Source organism: Schistocerca serialis, chromosome 9 (genome assembly GCF_023864345.2).
Source record: "Schistocerca serialis cubense isolate TAMUIC-IGC-003099 chromosome 9, iqSchSeri2.2, whole genome shotgun sequence".
In the NCBI taxonomy this organism is placed as follows: Eukaryota; Metazoa; Arthropoda; class Insecta; order Orthoptera; family Acrididae; genus Schistocerca; species Schistocerca serialis.
Window position 1 is genome coordinate 136686960 of NC_064646.1, and position 19426 is coordinate 136706385.

The following is a 19426-nucleotide window of genomic DNA, read 5'->3' on the forward strand; positions in this document are numbered from 1 at the left end:
TCTGAATCTGCTTAGTGTATTCATCTCTTGGTCTCCCTTTACGATTTTTACCCTCCACGCTGCCCTCCAATACTAAATTGGTGATCCCTTGATGCCTCAGAACATGTCCCACCAACCGATCCCTTCTTCTGGTCAAGTTGTGCCACAAACTTCTCTTCTCCCCAATCCTATTCAATACTTCCTCATTAGTTATGTGATCTACCCATCTAATCTTCAGCATTCTTCTGTAGCACCACATTTCAAAAGCTTCTATTCTCTTCTTGTCCAAACTATTTATCGTCCATGTTTCACTTCCATACATGGCTACACTCCATACGAATACTTTCAGAAATGACTTCCTGACACTTAAATCAATACTGGATGTTAACAAATTTCTCTTCTTCAGAAACGCTTTCCTTGCCATTGCCAGCCTACATTTTATATCCTCTCTACTTCGACCATCATCAGTTATTTTGCTCCCCAAATAGCAAAACTCCTTTACTACTTTAAGTGCCTCATTTCCTAATCTAATTCCCTCAGCATCACCCGACTTAATTAGACTACATTCCATTACCCTTGTTTTGCTTTTGTTGATGTTCATCTTATATCCTCCTTCCAAGACACTGTCCATTCCATTCAACTGCTCTTCCAAGTCCTTTGCTGTCTCTGACAGAATTACAATGTCATCGGCGAACCTCAAAGTTTTTATTTCTTCTCCATGAATTTTAATACCTACTCCGAATTTTTCTTTTGTTTCCTTTACTGCTTGCTCAATATACACATTGAACAACATCGGGGAGAGGCTACAACCCTGTCTTACTCCCTTCCCAACCACTGCTTCCCTTTCATGTCCCTCGACCCTTATAACTGCCATCTGGTTTCTGTACAAATTGTAAATAGCCTTTCGCTCCCTGTATTTTACCCCTGCCACCTTTAGAATTTGAAAGAGAGTATTCCAGTCAACATTGTCAAAAGCTTTCTCTAAGTCTACAAATGCTAGAAACGTAGGTTTGCCTTTTCTTAATCTTTCTTCTAAGATAAGTCGTAAGGTCAGTATTGCTTCACGTGTTCCAGTGTTTCTACGGAATCCAAACTGATCTTCCCCGAGGTTGGCTTCTACTAGTTTTTCCATTCGTCTGTAAAGAATTCGTGTTAGTATTTTGCAGCTGTGACTTATTAAGCTGATAGTTCGGTAATTTTCACATCTGTCAACACCTGCTTTCTTTGGGATTGGAATTATTATATTCTTCTTGAAGTCTGAGGGTATTTCGCCTGTTTCATACATCTTGCTCACCAGATGGTAGAGTTTTGTCAGGACTGGCTCTCCCACGGCCGTCAGTAGTTCCAATGGAACATTGTCTACTCCGGGGGCCTTGTTTCGACTCAGGTCTTTCAGTGCTCTGTCAAACTCTTCACGCAGTATCATATCTCCCATTTCATCTTCATCTACATCCTCTTCCATTTCCATAATATTGTCCTCAAGTACATCGCCCTTGTATAGACCCTCTATATACTCCTTCCACCTTTCTGCTTTCCCTTCTTTGCTTAGAACTGGGTTTCCATCTGAACTCTTGATATTCATACAAGTCGTTCTCTTATCTCCAAAGGTCTCTTTAATTTTCCTGTAGGCGGTATCTATCTTACCCCTAGTGAGATAGGCCTCTACATCCTTACATTTGTCCTCTAGCCATCCCTGCTTAGCCATTTTGCACTTCCTGTCGATCTCATTTTTGAGACGTTTGTATTCCTTTTTGCCTGTTTCACTTACTGCATTTTTATATTTTCTCCTTTCATCAATTAAATTCAATATTTCTTCTGTTACCCAAGGATTTCTACTAGCCCTCGTCTTTTTACCTACTTGATCCTCTGCTGCCTTCACTACTTCATCCCTCAAAGCTACCCATTCTTCTTCTACTGTATTTATTTCCCCCATTCCTGTCAATTGCTCCCTTATGCTCTCCCTGAATCTCTGTACAACCTCTGGTTCTTTTAGTTTATCCAGGTCCCATCTCCTTAAATTCCCACCTTTTTGCAGTTTCTTCAGTTTTAATCTACAGGTCATAACCAATAGATTGTGGTCAGAGTCCACATCTGCCCCTGGAAATGTCTTACAATTTAAAACCTGGTTCCTAAATCTCTGTCTTACCATTATATAATCTATCTGATACCTTTTAGTATCTCCAGGGTTCTTCCATGTATACAACCTTCTTTCATGATTCTTAAACCAAGTGTTAGTTATGATTATGTTGTGCTCTGTGCAAAATTCTACCAGGCGGCTTCCTCTTTCATTTCTGTCCCCCAATCCATATTCACCTACTATGTTTCCTTCTCTCCCTTTTCCTACACTCGAATTCCAGTCACCCATGACTATTAAATTTTCGTCTCCCTTCACAATCTGAATAATTTCTTTTATTTCATCATACATTTCTTCAATTTCTTCGTCATCTGCAGAGCTAGTTGGCATATAAACTTGTACTACTGTAGTAGGTGTGGGCTTCGTATCTATCTTGGCCACAATAATGCGTTCACTATGCTGTTTGTAGTAGCTTACCCGCATTCCTATTTTCCTATTCATTATTAAACCCACTCCTGCATTACCCCTATTTGATTTTGTGTTTATAACCCTGTAGTCACCTGACCAGAAGTCTTGTTCCTCCTGCCACCGAACTTCACTAATTCCCACTATATCTAACTTCAACCTATCCATTTCCCTTTTTAAATTTTCTAACCTACCTGCCCGATTAAGGGATCTGACATTCCACGCTCCGATCCGTAGAACGCCAGTTTTCTTTCTCCTGATAACGACATCCTCTTGAGTAGTCCCCGCCCGGAGATCCGAATGGGGGACTATTTTACCTCCGGAATATTTTACCCAAGAGGACGCCATCATCATGTAATCATACAGTAAAGCTGCATGCCCTCGGGAAAGGGGAGACAGTAGAGAAAAGGGATGAGATGTGGTAGGATCTTAAGGTAGGGAGAACGTATGTAGAGGGCAGGGGGTTGGTGGAGACTGATTATGGGTATGAAGGATATGCTACAAGGACAACTCCCATCTATGTAATTCAGCAAAAATGGTGCAGGAGGGGGGGAAGGGTCTAGATGACAAGGGTTTTGGAGCAGCTAATAAAATCAAGCATGTTGTATTCAGCAGCATGTCCTGCCACTGGATGGCCAACTCTGCTCTTGGTCAAAGATAAGCAGTGACCATTCATTCAAGTGGACGGCTAGTGGTAGTTGTGCCCACACAAAATGCTGTGCAGAAACTGCAGCAGAACTGGTATAGACAGCAGAACTGGTATAATACATGGCTGCTTTTACAGGTGACCCTGCCTCGGATATAATACCAGCCTATGATGTGTTAAAATCTTATCCAGAGAGCAGAAACAATTTGTGGAGAGGAGAGTGCAGATCTGGAAAGCTGTAGCTTTGAGATTTATGAAACAGGGAAAGATTTTTTTTAAATTATAGTATCTATACTGCTTGCACTTTTATTCATCTCCCAAAGTCTTCTCTGATTTCTTACAGGGCTTCCTTCTTCAACGTAAAAGTTAAATAGCAGTGGTGAAAAACCAGAACTCTGTCATACATCCCAAATTTTTCTTTCTGCTGCTCCTGCTGATTATGACTTTGAAGAGAATAAACATCTAAGGTAATCAGCCTCTTATTCACCCCTCCACGACACAATCTATATACCTCATTGGCCTGTGCCTAGAGTTAATCCTATGCGCAAATATGAAAACATGTTCTAAATGTTTGTGTAACCTGTATTTGATGTGGGATATGGGTACCACACCAGTAGTCACCAAGCTGTTAAATATACAATAAATAAAATAATTCTCAACAGTTGGAAGGACAAACAAAATTTAAAGTCCCTATAACTGTCTCTTTATTCAGTGCCACATTTTCAAACAGGGCAATATGACACTACTATGCAATTTGATATTGCAACAATGTATAGCTTTTAGAACTGCTTTTAAGGCCTCCATTTGATATTGGTAACTAAAGTTAAAACTGTCATCAACCATAAGGATGGTTTGAAAACCGCAGTACTTCACTGAGCTTGATCCTGCTGGAGGTGGTATGCAATTTCAACCCTCCAAACTTTCAACTGACTTACTCAGCCAGTTGTGGGGAGACCAACAATTTAATATGGTCTCCGAACCACTCGTCATTTTTCATATAAACAAACATTATCAGAGATGACACACAAAAATCAGAAAACTGATTGGGAATCAAACCCAAGGCCTCTGAAGCTTTAGTCTGGCACTTTACTACGTAACCACTATGAAAATAAAAGGAAGCTTTTGTGAATTTTATTTATTTTTTCAATGTCAATGGGAATTTGCATGGGAATACTGACTAGGAATTGCTTTCGGTGATTTTTGTCCTTCAATGGCAATGATCTTTCCTTGTTTACAAGAATTCACAGTCAAAAGAAAGTATTGAATGCAAAATGTTTGTTTCTGTGTTGACATACAGCAAATGCTGGATAAAATGCATTTTGCTTTTGTAAATTATGAAAAAGTTGATGCACTCACCAACACATTTAGTGTACTCTCAAAATTAGATTGGTCACACTTTCAAAGATTTTGCAGACGAAGTTCAAGCAGGCAAGTTTGTTGTCAGTGAGTAAAACAATGTTTAACACAGCCACAAAAGACTTGGTGCTAGGAAATCTATCAGCCTCAATCTTCCTTCTACCAACAGATGTTACACAGGATTAATTCCAATAAGTCAATATCATTATTCAGCATCCTGATCAGAAATAAAAAATGGATTTACCAACTGAACCTTGAGATAAAGTGCTACTCATTCACCTAAATCTTTAAACCTTCCTTGATCTCTCTCTCTCTCTCTCTCTCTCTCTCTCTCTCTCTCTCTCTACCTACCTTCATTGGGAATAAACAGCAATCATAGTTAGGTAAGACAGATAGTGATCATGGATTGGTATGACTGAGTATGTTATCCTAAGTTCTGTTTCTACAAGACTCCAGGAGAAGTACTCAAAGAAGAGCTATATGACACTGTACTTCAATGACAAGCATCTCTTGAAAAGTCCACCAATACATTATTGTATCCTTCTTCCAGTCCACACCTCATCTCACAAAATTTACTTCTCATCACAAACATGAAAGAAACCGTCCACAAACACTATTCGATACTATACAATTAACACTGTCTGGTTACAGCATTCTTCAACAACTTACTTAAGCTTTTCAGTAAATGCACTTATGTATACAATTTTAAGGAGAGTGTTTGAAAGTATGTGAGGTAAGATTTTAGAAATGCTGATACCTGTTTCACTCACTTTAAAAAAAAAAGTCTTTCAATAAGTAAACTCACTCAATTTTCACTCATAATTAAAATTACAGACTACAGCATAATCATATTTGCTCAGTGTACAACTACATTAATGGATACTGGTTGAAACTAATTTCAAAATATTTTGCTACAACACTATGCCGATGCAATACAATAACTTACCCAGCACCCAAAAAAGGGCAGCGCCAGCTCCTGCCAAGTAGAAAACAGGCAGGGAACAAATGGCAACAACACCATACTGTTGTGCCAGTGGTATCTCATGTGACAACAATGTAAGCTTCTTCCCTTCAGCATGTCGTAGATGAAGGATATAACCAGCTCCAAGGCTGGCTGCCACAGCAAACAACAACAATGGTGATGTAATGCTGTCAACGGAAAAAAAAGACTGATCTCTCTATTTGGTCTGCTACAAACTTTACATTATCCTAACATGACTTTCTGGCCTGGCACATTGCAAATGTGACAAAGAACTTATGCAGCATCACAATTTGTTAGTTTCCTATTCCATGGATCATTTCTCCAATTAATGTTAATGATGTGGAATAAGTCATATACAGGGTGTCCTACCTAACTGTGACATTATGCATTTCTGAAATGAAACAAAATGTGAAAAATGCCATTGGCCAGGGATGTAATGGGCAGGACTGCGCAATCCATCAAAGTAAACAAATATCACTTTCAACACAAAGTTATGTTTGTTTTGAAAGGCACATGTATGTTTTTTCTATCAAAATGAAAACTAGAGGTACAATTAGTGATAGTAGACTTGATTTCACTGCTCTAAAATTCGTAGCTTCTGAAATACTTACATTTTAAATGATGGCAATGGCACCGTAGATTCTGCTATAATGCAGGCTGGCTGCACAATCCTGAAGCCTGCTGTAGGCAGCCGTTGCTCTGCACTTTATGGCAGAAACTGTGGTACCATTGCCATCCTTTAAAAAGTAAGTATCACAATGTATGAGGTTTACAACAATGAAACCAAGTCCATCATCACTAACTGTACCTCTAGCTTCCATTTTAACAGGAAAAAAACATACGTCCCATTAAAAAAAATGCAACTTTGTGTTTAAAGTGAAGTTTGTTTACTTTTATGGATTGTACACTCCTGCTCACTGTGTGAGCCCAACATAGGTACATCCATGGCAAATGGCATTTTTCATATTTTGTTTTGTTTTGGGAATATGTGAGGTTGCGGAGTTTTGTAAGGCAGAGAGTGTGTGTGTGTGTGTGTGTGTGTGTGTGTGTGTGTGTGTGTGTGTGGGGCTACTTTACAGACTTTGAGGTCAGGTTCCTTGCTACAAAGCAAGGAAAGATGTCTAGTAAACATGGCCTCTAAAATACACACCTTTGATACTGTGGAACACATCTCTTCAACTGCAAGCTCTTTCCTTTCCATATTTTGGGAGGAAATAATATGGGAAAACAAAAAAAATTTTCTATAAACAAGGGCTCAAACCTGTCCCTTAAGAGCTATTACAATGTACAATAGAAGAGACATGTTTCGCACTAGCGAAGATGACCAGGTGCTCATAGCTCTTAAAGTATGCATCTTGGAGCCCATGTTTGCTGGACATTTTTTAACTGTTTTAGTGTAAGGAACCTATCTTCCAAGCATGCAAAGAGTATTTAGTTACACCCTACATGGCAGGTTTTTGCAATTTTGTTTCTGCAATGTGCAGCTGGAATCAGCTCAGACAAAATATACTGTTCATTATGTCTTTCGTGCAAGAGCCACTATTTATGGAAAGCATTGATTTGTTTCCTGTTACAAACAAAATGATTTTGACAGCAGAATTTTATGAGCTCATTTAACAGACTGGTCTCAAATTAGAATAACATAATACTTGTCTTAACTATGTGTATTTTCGCAAGTACAATAAAACACCAAGAATAGCCGGTATTCCAGCAGTGACTGAGCAGTGCTAGAGCATGGCAGCAGCAGTCAGTGCAGGCCAGGATGGTGCTGAGCCTGCTGGAGTACTCCCCATTCTTCATGTTTTACTGTCCCTGTTAATACCATATTTTACAGAACATAAGACACTACAGACTATAAGATGAACCTTAATTTTTAAGCAATATTTTTTTTTAAAAAAAAATAGCATTTTTATTGTTAGACTGCAAAGCCATACAAAAAAAATTCTGAATTTACAAAAACGAACTGACCTTTAAAGTACGTAAAAATTGTCACCTGAATTTTCTTCTTCTTCTTCTTCTTCTTCGCCTTCTTCTTCATCATTCTCTTATGGTCTTAACTGCCATCAAGAGCATTACTCATGCCGCACTTCTTGAAAGGTTTAACAGTAATGTCTTCTCTCACTCTAGAGCACAACTGTTTTATCCACTGACACACTTGTTTGATTGTTGGTTGTTTTAAAGCTCCCTTCGGCATGAATTCATGTTGGGTTTCACCCTTTTGTTCCCTTCCTCTCTCATACACACTTTAAATGGTTTATTTATCGAGACATCAAGACGTTGCAATTGTGAAGCAAGTCCTCCCAGAATAACAACAAACTCTGTATTTCCCTGTCTCAATATCTCTTTTACAGAATTCTTCAAATGACTACTAAACTGATCTAGCACAAGAGGAGAACTCTTATCCAATAAAGCACCTTTCCTTCTCTCCCACAATCAGTCCATAATTTCATACAAGGCTCATCCATAGAACCCTTGCCATGTACGTGAACAATGACAGCTGGCAGTGTTTCAGAAGGTTTTGGCTTTGTTTTGCACTTGACAATGAGCATTGGATTAAGTTTAGCACCGTCAGCACAACATGCAAAGACAACAGTGTAGTGCATTTTTTCATGTCCAATTGCTTTTACAATTACAGTTTTAGCACCTATTATGGCAACAGTTCTGTTACTCGGCACATCAAATGTCAGAGGCGTTTTGTCCATATTCGCTATATGGCTTACTTCCACTCTGGTTTTCTTTCAGTGTTGAATAACAGAGCAATGGAAAAATAATATTCTCTCTTCATACTCTTGTGGTATTTTCTGAGATATTCTGGCTTTGGTTCGCACGCTAAGTCCACAATACTTCATGAACCTGTAGCACCAATCAACTCCACCTTTAAAGTCTGTTAAGTTCCACTGTAGCACTAGCTTACAAGCATGTATTTGAATCATTTTTGTATTCATTTCAATGCCATTTTGACAGTATCCTTGAATCCATTTCAATACATTACCATCTAGTTTTTGCTATTTTGCATTCAGTCCTCTATTTGCACATTTAGTCTTCCTCATTTTTTTCAGTTCTTCTTTACTAGCCCACCAATCGCGAGTAGTTCCTTCTGTTGATGGAGGTCCGAAATGCCACTCAGCTGCTCTGTTTCCATGTTCTTCTTATGCTATTACTTTCAATTTATAGCCTGTATCAAACGAATACCTTTTATTTTTTTCCATTTGAAACCAGCTACTAACAAAAATATTGTACTGTTACCAATAACACAAGTCCACTGGCACCACAGATTGCAATGACGCATCATAGGCTAGACAGTGTTCTGGGTTTATGAGGGCAGGGTGGGAGGAAGGTAGTGTTAGCAGGCTTGTGAATCACCACAACTCATGTTCATTGCATCAGTGCACAGCTGCTGCCAGTTGAACCCATTGTTGCCAGACAGAGATAGGATTCTCGTGACATCAAATATTTGGCCATATTTAAGACTGCTGGGAATTTTAAATCAAACACTGGACATTTTATATTAATTTCGAGAATAAGATGCACCTGAATTTTGGAGGCAATTTTTCGAAGAAAAAAAGAGTGTCTTCAGTCCATACCATACGGTACTTATCAATAAAACAAACTTTGCACTACACTAATTTGGGACCACTCTATCAAATGAACCTGTAAAACACTGCTTTAAAAATAATTTTGTTTGTAATGGGAAACAAACTGACACCTTCCATTGACACTGGGTGTCATATGAAAGAAGTGATGAGCAGTGTTTGTTTGGTCTGACCCCAGCTACACATCACAGAAATAAAATTGCCAAGATACTAGAGATTAAGTGCCTGACAACCCTTAGGAGAGAGACCCTGTACATATAAAATAAAATTGTGTTGACTACTAAAAGATATCTGTGCCTCCCAACATCCAGTTCCCTCCATTGCTCAGCCTATTGCTGCTGCAAAATATTATCATATCATTACGCATATCCTGCTACATCTTTAAGACTTTAGTAGTTTCTCTAAAAGAATACTGTGAAAGGCACATTCAATTGTTTACACAAAGTCTCATAAAATGACATTTTATTGTTTAAATATTGTATTATCTGGTAACTGTAAATTGAGACCTATATTTTCTGTGGATATATCTTTACAGAATTAAAACAGAGATTGACTAAATATATTACTCTAGCTTCCCTTATGTCTTGGAAAGGAATATAAACAGCATAATATGCCAGTAGTTATGAGTATCTCTCTTTATAGCATTCTTCACTTGCCTTATACTTAACAGCAAAGGGTTCAAGTCTGAGCTGAGCTATCCAGATGCAGGTTTACCAGGTTCACTTGGAGGGACTACCACACCAGTGTCACATCTCTAGAAACTTTGATACTGACAAAACATTGTAGTCTATAATTCCTGTATTAGAAAAATGCACTGTGGCAATGAAACATTCAATACATGACAGTACAGTGCATGAATCAGCAAAACAAAATTTAATGAATTTAGTTGAAATAATGTCTATTCTTGTAAGTTTTTACTTTTGAATGGATGTTCTAGATTTCTCCGGAGGAGGACAGATTAGCAGTTTTTGACTGTTTATGGCACTATTTTGTGTATATATCCAAACTGCTTTATCTCTTGACATCTTTATACGAATCTTATGTGCTGACTGTAAGGTGTGATCATTTCTAATGAATTAATTTTTGGTGGGTGTTCTGGTATAACGACAAGTGACAGCACAAAGATGAAAAACGCAAGAGCAGAGAAGGCTGTGAGATGACGTCAGCCAATAGTTCACTCACTAGGACTGCACCACAGCAGGAGCTGTCTCTAGCTGAAGAGAATATAAGCACAGCTCCTGCCAGCCTCGGCCGGACAGTAGGAGATGGACACTAGAAACCATGGACTAGAAGAGAGCACTGCGATAGCCGTGTCTTGTGATCCATATCCATTACTTGCACAGACAATGTATATAGCGAAAGACATTGATTGTTTGCATGTCACTAATCACTTGCGGCACTTTCTTGTAGACCGAAGTTCAGTGTTGTCAATATACTTTATTGTAATAAAAAAAGCATTAAAGTGATTTGCTGGCATTGTTGTATAGCTATCTGAGAAAGCAGAATCCGTTAGGCACCCTATAAGAGATGAGTGTGGGCAGGACCCCACAGTGGGACATTACAGTCAAACCTGGGTACTTTTTTCTTTTTAAAAATGATGCGATCTGCCTGACACTGTGTTAAATAACATCACAAAATTATACAGCAGTGTTGCTTCTTTGTTTCTGGTATGAATTAATATTTTTGCCAATCTGTTACAGCAGTGCAAGGCCTGCTCTCTTCGAGTAAAGGCAATAAATTGGACACTCTTCACACACATACATGCACACGCACAGATGCGCACATACTACTACAGTATGGTGAGTTATTACCTTTATTCTTTTTGATTATTTATATTACCACTTTGGACTTTCCATTATCAAAATATATCATACAAGTAGAAATCAACTGAGATAAGGTGGTTTCAAATGCTAGAAGTTAGAATTAACTCTTTATGTCAGAATTAAGAGAACCAATGACTGAGGCATACAGTGTCAAAACCGACCAAACAACTGAAAATGTATTTTCCAATATGGATGAAGAACCTCCAGAGACAAAACAATGATGGTCACATACTTTTTTCATTCATAGTAACATCCTTAATGGTTTAATATTTAATATCTATTGTTTTGTGAAATCTGATTCAAAAGGAACCTTTTCTTTTCTTTTCTTATTTTAATTTTAAGTTTTGGCTTGACCAGGATGGATGAACTAAAAAAATTAAGTTTGTATGGAACCCTCGGTGAGTGAGTCATACTCTCACTTATTCTGATTTTTTAAAATTATAAAGATGCACTCTTTTAAAATTACAAAATCTTGTGAAAAAGTTACTAAAGGAAAATAAAGTGACATTGTAACTACTACTCTTTATAGGAAAAAAAGAGGGGGGGGAGGGGGTATTTCAACGTAACTTATAAAATAACATACCAAGAACAACATCAAAAGACTGAGCTGAATACGAAATAGGATGCCTTTAATTAAACGTTTGTAGAGCACTTATATCTTGAGCAAAATAAAAAGAAAATGATCTGCAAACACTCAAGCATGTTAATAGAATCATTATTATGATTTATGATAATCACTGTTCCCACACAATGAGTAACATTGTTTTAAGTCTTTAATTTGTTCTCATTTACATTACAATATCAGGCATTTCACGTGAACCACTGATGCAAAATACACATCCCCAGAGGAATGGTCACCACTGTGAGATACAACAGAAATGATCATTTGAAACAAAAACGCCTAGTAACATGGCCTCTAAAATGAGTACCTTCAGAGCTATGAGCACAATTTCATTTTCAATACTGTAAGCCTAGTAACATGGCCTCTAAAATGAGTACCTTCAGAGCTATGAGCACAACTTCATCTTCAATACTGTAAAGCAAATCTCTTCTACTGTAAGCTCTTTGCTTTCCATATTTTGAGAGGTGGTAGTATGGACCAAAACATGAAAAACGTCCAGTAAACATGGGCTCTAAAATGCATATCTTAAGAGATATGAGCAGTTATTCACCTTTACTTCTGTGAAACTCATAGCTCTTAAGGCATGCATTTTAGAGACCATGTTTACTAGACTTTTTTACTTGAATGATTGTTTTTGTCATATCCCTGAATAAAGACACAAAAAAAGACACACCACAAATAAATTATATGAACAGGACCAAAATCAGTAGATGTGATGTATATGTACAGACAAACAAATGACTACAATTTCAGAAAAATTGAACGATGTATTCATGGGAAAGAGCTTCACAAATTGGTCAAGTCAATAAGGTATTGATACACCTCTGACCCTTATGCAAACAGTTATCTGGCTTAGCATTGGTTGACAGAGTTTCTGGATGTCCTCCTGAGGGATATCATGCCAAATTCTGCCCAACTGCTACATTAAATCATCAAATCCTCATGATGATTGGAGGACCTTGCCCAACAATGTTCCAAACTCTGTCATGGGAAAAGATCCTATGACCTTGCTGGCCAAGGTAGGGTTTGGCAAGTAGGAAGACAAGCAATAGAAACTCTTGCCATGTGCAGGCGGGCATGTTTGGAGCATTATGGGCAGGGCCCTCCAACCATCTCTGGATTTTGATGAGCTAACATGCCAACTGGGCAGAATGCGACATGATATTCCTCAGGAAGACAACGAAAAACTTTGTTAATCAATACCAAGCCAAATAACTGTTTACGAAAGGGTCAGAGGTGGACCAATGCAATAATGACTTGCTCAGTTTGTGAGGCTCTTTCTCTTGAATAAATCATCCAATTTTTTCTGAAATTGTCATAATTTGTTTTTGTATACATGTACATCACATATCACGTCTAGCAATTTCCATCCCATTCAGATAATTCGCTTATCATGAGGGTTGTTGTTGTTGTTGTTCGCCCCCCCCCCCCCCCCCCCCCCCCCCTTACAGTATATGTTGGAGGAGGAGCCGGGGGTGATAAGTCCTAGAGTGGAACCAAGCAGCTTCTGATGGATGTTGGCTGTAGTACTTTTGCAGAGATGAAGAGGCTTGCACAGATAGGCTACTGTGCACAGCTGTGTCAAATCAGCCTTCCAACTAAAGATCACAACAACAACAACATGGTTACAACCATATTCAGAAATTCTGGATTTGTAAAGCAAATAAACTGGAGACAGGAAAGTATAATGGGATTGTTGATAAGTCCTGCTAATACCAAGGATTGTAATAAACAGAAAACACAACTGATACTGAGGTTATAAATGATCAGCCATGCACATCCAACTAACATATAGGACACAAACATAGACATATGTGCAATCATTAGTCGCATACATAAATGCAGTTAACAGATGCACTGTATGTCCTGTGGAACAGAGAGAATGAACTCCACACAAATAATAATAGTATGCCATTTCTGTGGCTTACATTCACTCTACAGCAAGATTAACATGATTAGGACTGAGTGAGTATATGGCAATGTGAGCATTAGCATCCAAGCACTAAGAAACAGTATCATATAAAGTAAATTAATCAAAAAGAAGTAGCACAATAAAACAATGACAGTGCTAAAAATAAATGCAAAAAATGTATAAAAAGCTCAAAAATGGTAATTATTTATGGGCTGCCTGTTAGAACTAAACTGATAAAGGTAGTATGCTTTCCCAATATTCTGGGTAGGAACTAGGAAGTAAAAGAAGAGTTTACAAGGAGCTTAATACATTGCATTTTATCATACAAAATAGGAGATAAGTATCCAGCCAAATCACGGGCTTACCTCTCATGTGCAAAGATCTTACATTCCATCAGTTAGTCATGTAAAAATGTTCACATGAAACAAGAAACTCAAACTGGTGGGTTCTCTTTCTAGAGAAGGAATCTGAGTATCAGAAGGCAGTCTCCAATACAGATAGATGTCCAGGTATATCAACGGGCTCACCTCAGTGGCAGCTGACCAAGTCAGCTTCACAAACACATGACCAACAGACAAGATGTCTGTTTCCAATAACTAAATATTACTCAAAAATATGTCAACTGGAAATACTGAAACTGAATCCAACTGATTTAATAGTGGATGAAGATATCAAATAATGCATTTGAATATCACAATTTCAATACACCATTGCATAACACTGTGTAAACTCTATATTTTAATTGACATTAATTTTTATCAGCACTGATTATATAACTACCTTAAAATTGCACTACTGATAAACCAAAAGTGATACAATCATAAACAATATGTCCGACAGTAGGTGAGCTGTACAGTGAATATGAAATGTTGAGTAAGGTTGGAAAGTGACCAGTGTGGGGCAGCACTCATTTCAATAAGCATATTATTAATATGTCAATGTGATCTATAGGAAGCGCCTTTCATTAGTAATCAAAAAATCCTGGGTTCTATCCCTGTCACTGCTTAAATTTTGAATATTAATCACAGTCAATGGCAGCCAAGGACTTTTGGCATGAGGAAACTCCACTGCACTGCCAACAGCCTTGTCAAAAGTGTGGGAGGAGCAAAGGTTCAGGACAATCTCATGCTCCTGGGATGGGAAAAGAAGTGATATGGGGATGTAGGAGACAATGGAAACCACTAGGATGAAGACAATGTGTATCTACAGAAATTGTGAACTGGAATTGGGGGGAGGTGGAGGGGCATGGGAGGCTAGAAAATAAGAAAAAGGAAATACAAAGGCTCAGTCTAGATATAGTTGGTATCAGTGAAGCATAACGAAAAGAAGATAAGGGCATATTGTCAGACGAATATAGGGTAATATCAACAGCAGCGGAAAATGGTATCACAGGAGTAAATGTAAGTAAACATAAACTCCATCCACAGGCCCTGACAGGCCCATCAATACCAACTGACTGCTAAATCATCCTCTGCTAACAGCTTCAATGGACGCAGTACGGAGGGGCTGGTGTCAGCTCTCAGCCATTGTCAATTTCTGTGACTTCTCAATCAAGCTGCTCCTTAATTGGCCTCATGAGGCTGAGTGAACCTTATTCCTGTCCTCCTGCCAAGATAAAAACGTCCGTGGCGGTACCAGGAATCAAAACCAGGTCTTCCACGTGCCAGTCAGCTGTGCTGACCCCTCAACTACAGAGGTGGACATAACAGGAATAGGGTATGTTACGAATAGAAAGATATGTCAGAGAGTGAGTTACTTTAAACAATTTAATGATAGTATTATTCTCATCAGAATCAGCAGCAAACCAATGTTAATGACAATAGTTCAGGTACACATACCAAACCAAAAGATGAAGATGTAGACAAAGTATATGAGAGCATTGAACAACTACTCAGTATGTAAAAGGAGATGATAATCCAATACTTACGGGGGTCTGGAATGCTGTTAGAGAGGAAGGAACTGAAGTCAGTGTTATGTGAGAATATGGACTTGGTAGTAGGAATAAGGGAGAAGGAAAACAAATTGGGTTCTGCAATAAATTTCCTAGTAATAGCAACTACACTATTCACAAATCAGAAGAGCAGTAGGTATACTTGGAAAAGGCCTAGAGACACAGAAAGATAACTGTCAGTTCACGTCATAGTCAAACAGAGAAATGAGGTATTGGATTGGAATGTGCACCCGGGGGCAGATGTAGACTCAGACCACAATTTAGTGGTGATGACAAGTAGGCTGAAGTTTATAAGAATCATCAGGAAAAGTCAAATTGGAAAATGTGGTACACTTAAGTACTTAAGAATTATGATGTGTATTTAAAGTTCTCAGTGGTGGTAGATACTGCAATAAGAATACCACAATAGGCAGTCCAGTTGAAGAGGAAGGACATCTCTAAAAAGGGCTGTCACAGATTAAGATTGTACACAACAACCAAGATATAGAAGAAATTGACTTAGTCAAATTCTTAGGTTTGAATGCAGATAAAAATTTGAGCTGGCAGACACACATTGAATACCTGGCAAAACTGAGCAGCTTTGCATTTGCAATGCAAATATTATCAACTGCAACTGACATGTATACACGAAAAGTTGCATATACAAGCTATTTTTGAATCCATTAGGTATGGTATTGTTTTTTGGGGTAACTCGACAAACATAGTGCAGATACTAAAAATACGGAAAAAAATCATTTGAAATAAGTGCACTGCAAATCACAAAGAACCATGTACCCCATTATTTAGAAAACTTAAAATATTAACTCTGCCATTCTTATACATATATGAGATTATCATATTTTTGTATACCAGACAAGAATTATTTGAGGGAAACCATTTTGTCCATTCACATGATACTAGAAACAAATAAAATTTTATGCTTCCCACCCACCAACTCAGACTATATGCCCAGGGACCTCAATACATGGGAATGAAAATTTGTAATAAATTGAAAGGGAACAAGTTGATACAGATGAATTTAGGTTCACTTAAAAGAAAACACTGAAGTGTTATTACTCAGTGGATGAATTCATGCAGGACAAACTGGAAATTTGAGCTGGATACAATGTGCTACACGTTCCAAGAAATATCCTTATAGTTTAATTATTTATTGTAATGCTATTATTTATTAATGTAAAAAGCATTGTAACTGTATTATAAATTTTTGCATGTCTCCTATATGCAAACCAAATGGACTGCAAATGTTCGCCATGAGATGAATAAAACACAATTCACAGAAGTTGGACAGACATATATAGATAAAAGGAAAGGTGCTGTAAGGTGAAATGCCTGAGGAAAAAATGTGAAGAAATCGAAAACCAAATGATTGTTGGGAGGACAAATTGAGGGTATAGAAAAGTAAAAACAACCCCAGGTGAAATTAAAAGCAAACATGCTAACGTTAAGAATGCAATAGTGTTTCCACTGTTGAATGCAGAGATGTGAGAGGATAAATGAAAAGAGTGGACTTAAGGTCTTTACAAAGGAGACAAGGTTTCTGATGACATAATAGAAGAAGACTTGGATGTCAGTCTGGCAGATATAGGGGATCGAGTGTTACAGTCAGAAGCTGGCAGAATTTTGGAAGACTTGCAATCAATTACAGCAAAAGGCATATGTAAGATTCCTTAGAAACTTCAAAGATCAGGGAAAATTGCAAGCTGGTGTGTAGAATATATGAGACTGATGACAAGCTATCAGACTTTTGGAAAAATACCAGCCACACAATTCCAATGATAGCAAGGGCAGATGAGAGTGAGAATTATCGCACAATCAACTTAACATCCCATGCATCCAAATTGCTGATGAGAATAATACACAAAAAATGGAAAAAATTATAAATCTCTTAAGTGATGATAATTTTGGCTTTAAAAAAAGGTAAAGGCACCAGAGAGGCAATTCTGACATTGTGCTTGATAAAGGAAGCAAGATTTAAGAAAAATCAAGAAACCTTCATCAGATTTGTTGAACTAAAAACAGCTTTTGAGAATGTAAAATGGTGCAAGATGTTCACAATTTTCATAAAAACAGATGTAAGCAAAATGGAAAGATGGTAATATATATACAATATGTATAAGGATCAAGAATGAACTTTAAGAATGGAAAACCATGAACAAAGTACCCAAATTAAAAAGGGTCTAAGATAGGAATCCAATTTTTCACCCTCACTGCTCAGTCATCAAAGGAGCAATGATAAAAATAAAACATAAGCTCAAGAGTGGAATTAAAAATTCAGAGTGAAAGAGTATCAGTGATGAGATCCATTGATGTCATTGCCATCTTCAGTGAAAGTGAGGAACAATTTCGGGACATACTGAATGGAATGAAAAGTCTGCCAAGTACAGAATATGGACTGAGAGTAAATTAAGAAAAGAAGTAGTAATGAGCAGTAGCAGAAACGAGATCAATGGTAAACTTAACATGAAAATTACGGACCATGAAGTAGACTGAGTGAAGGAATTCTGATAGCATGGAAGCTTAGTAGTGTATGATGGACGAAGCAAGGAGGAAATAAAAAGCAGACCAGGACTGGTAAAGAGTGTATTCTTGGCCAAAATAAGTCTATTACTATCAAACATTGGCCTTAATTTGAGGAAGCAATTTCTGATAATGTATGTTTGAAGCACAGCACTGGACTTTGGGAAAAATAGAACAGAAGGGACATGAAGAATTTGAGATGTTGTGCTACAGAAGAATGTTGAAAATTAGGTGGACTGATAAGGTAAAAGATAATTTGTGAGGAAAGAAATATATGGAAAACACTGACAAGAAAAAGGGACATGATGGTAGGACATCAGGGAGTAACTTCTATGGTACTAAGAGAAGCTGTAATGGGTAAAAACTGTAGGGGAAGACAGAGATTGGACACAAGAGGGGAATTCTTCCAATCCATATATGGCATACAGCAAACCAGTGCTTAACAGTGTTGGTTAAAAACAGTCTTGGTTGCAATTTTATTTTTTTATTTTTCAACAACGCGTTTCGCCTTATTTAGGCATCTTCAGGTTATTTTTTCTAGATGGACGCAAGAGGCACCAAGATCTGCATAACGCGTTCCTGTTCGCTCCTGTGAACGGGAACGCGTTATGCAGATCTTGGTGCCTCTCGCGTCCATCTAGAAAAGATAACCTGAAGATGCCTAAATAAGGCGAAACGCGCTGTTGAAAAATAGAAAACTAAAATTGCAACCAAGACTGTTTTTAACCAATACTACAAGAGGGGAAATTGTTGCAGGCTTCATCGAACAAGACGACTGACTGCTTTCTACCTCTGCCGCCGCTCCCCCCAAAAATAACAATTATTGTTAAGAAAAACTATGTAATTTTAATAACAGCTGTTCTAAGGTAAAATTTTAAGAAGTTGTGAAGCAGTCATTTGGAGCAGTTGGTGCTGAATTGATAAAGCTTTTAGCAAGAGATTATTTTAGTTTGTGTGTGGCAAGTCAGGTGCACTGTTTCACTTTAAAAATTCGTCTAGTGATTAAATTTAGAGTGGTGTGTAGGGACTTGGACATTTCTCACTGGTTTTAAGTTTTCATGGCTGGAAGACTGACTTTGACTGTATGTGAGTGGTAGTTCCCATTCTTTGATGCACTTCTGTGGATGATCAAGCAACATTTCTACTGAACTTTAACATTAAAAGCATAGGCAAGATTTGGATACTGGTTCTGCTTTCAGGGTAGCTTATTTGACGGAGTAATCTGCCAAAGCTTGCTCTTTATTCATGCAATTTTAACTGCACATAGCTGAAATTCTATTTCTTTTACCTCAGTGAGGAAATTCATGGTGTATGCTTTTAATTACTTTATGTAAGACCATCATATTTTCGTGAGTTTTGAGTTAACGATGTACAGAATTCAAACTTAACAATTGTGTTCACTATGTTTATTTCTTTGTTTCCATTGGATTTCCTTTTATTTTCCTAAACTTATTTCCTCATTTATTTTTGCAATATATGCCCAACTTTGGACATGTATTTGCTGCT

At 37.7% G+C, this 19426-nt stretch overlaps 1 protein-coding gene across 1 annotated transcript in view; it reads right to left on the minus strand.

Moving 5' to 3' along the window:
* The window catches only part of LOC126419328 (prenylated Rab acceptor protein 1), a 58328-nt gene that overhangs the window by 20305 nt on the left and 18597 nt on the right, over window positions 1–19426 (minus strand). Inside the window, exon 3 of the mRNA XM_050086512.1 lies at window positions 5467–5669. Coding sequence (XP_049942469.1) covers window positions 5467–5669 — 203 coding nt within the window. The remainder of the gene's footprint in view (window positions 1–5466; window positions 5670–19426) is intronic.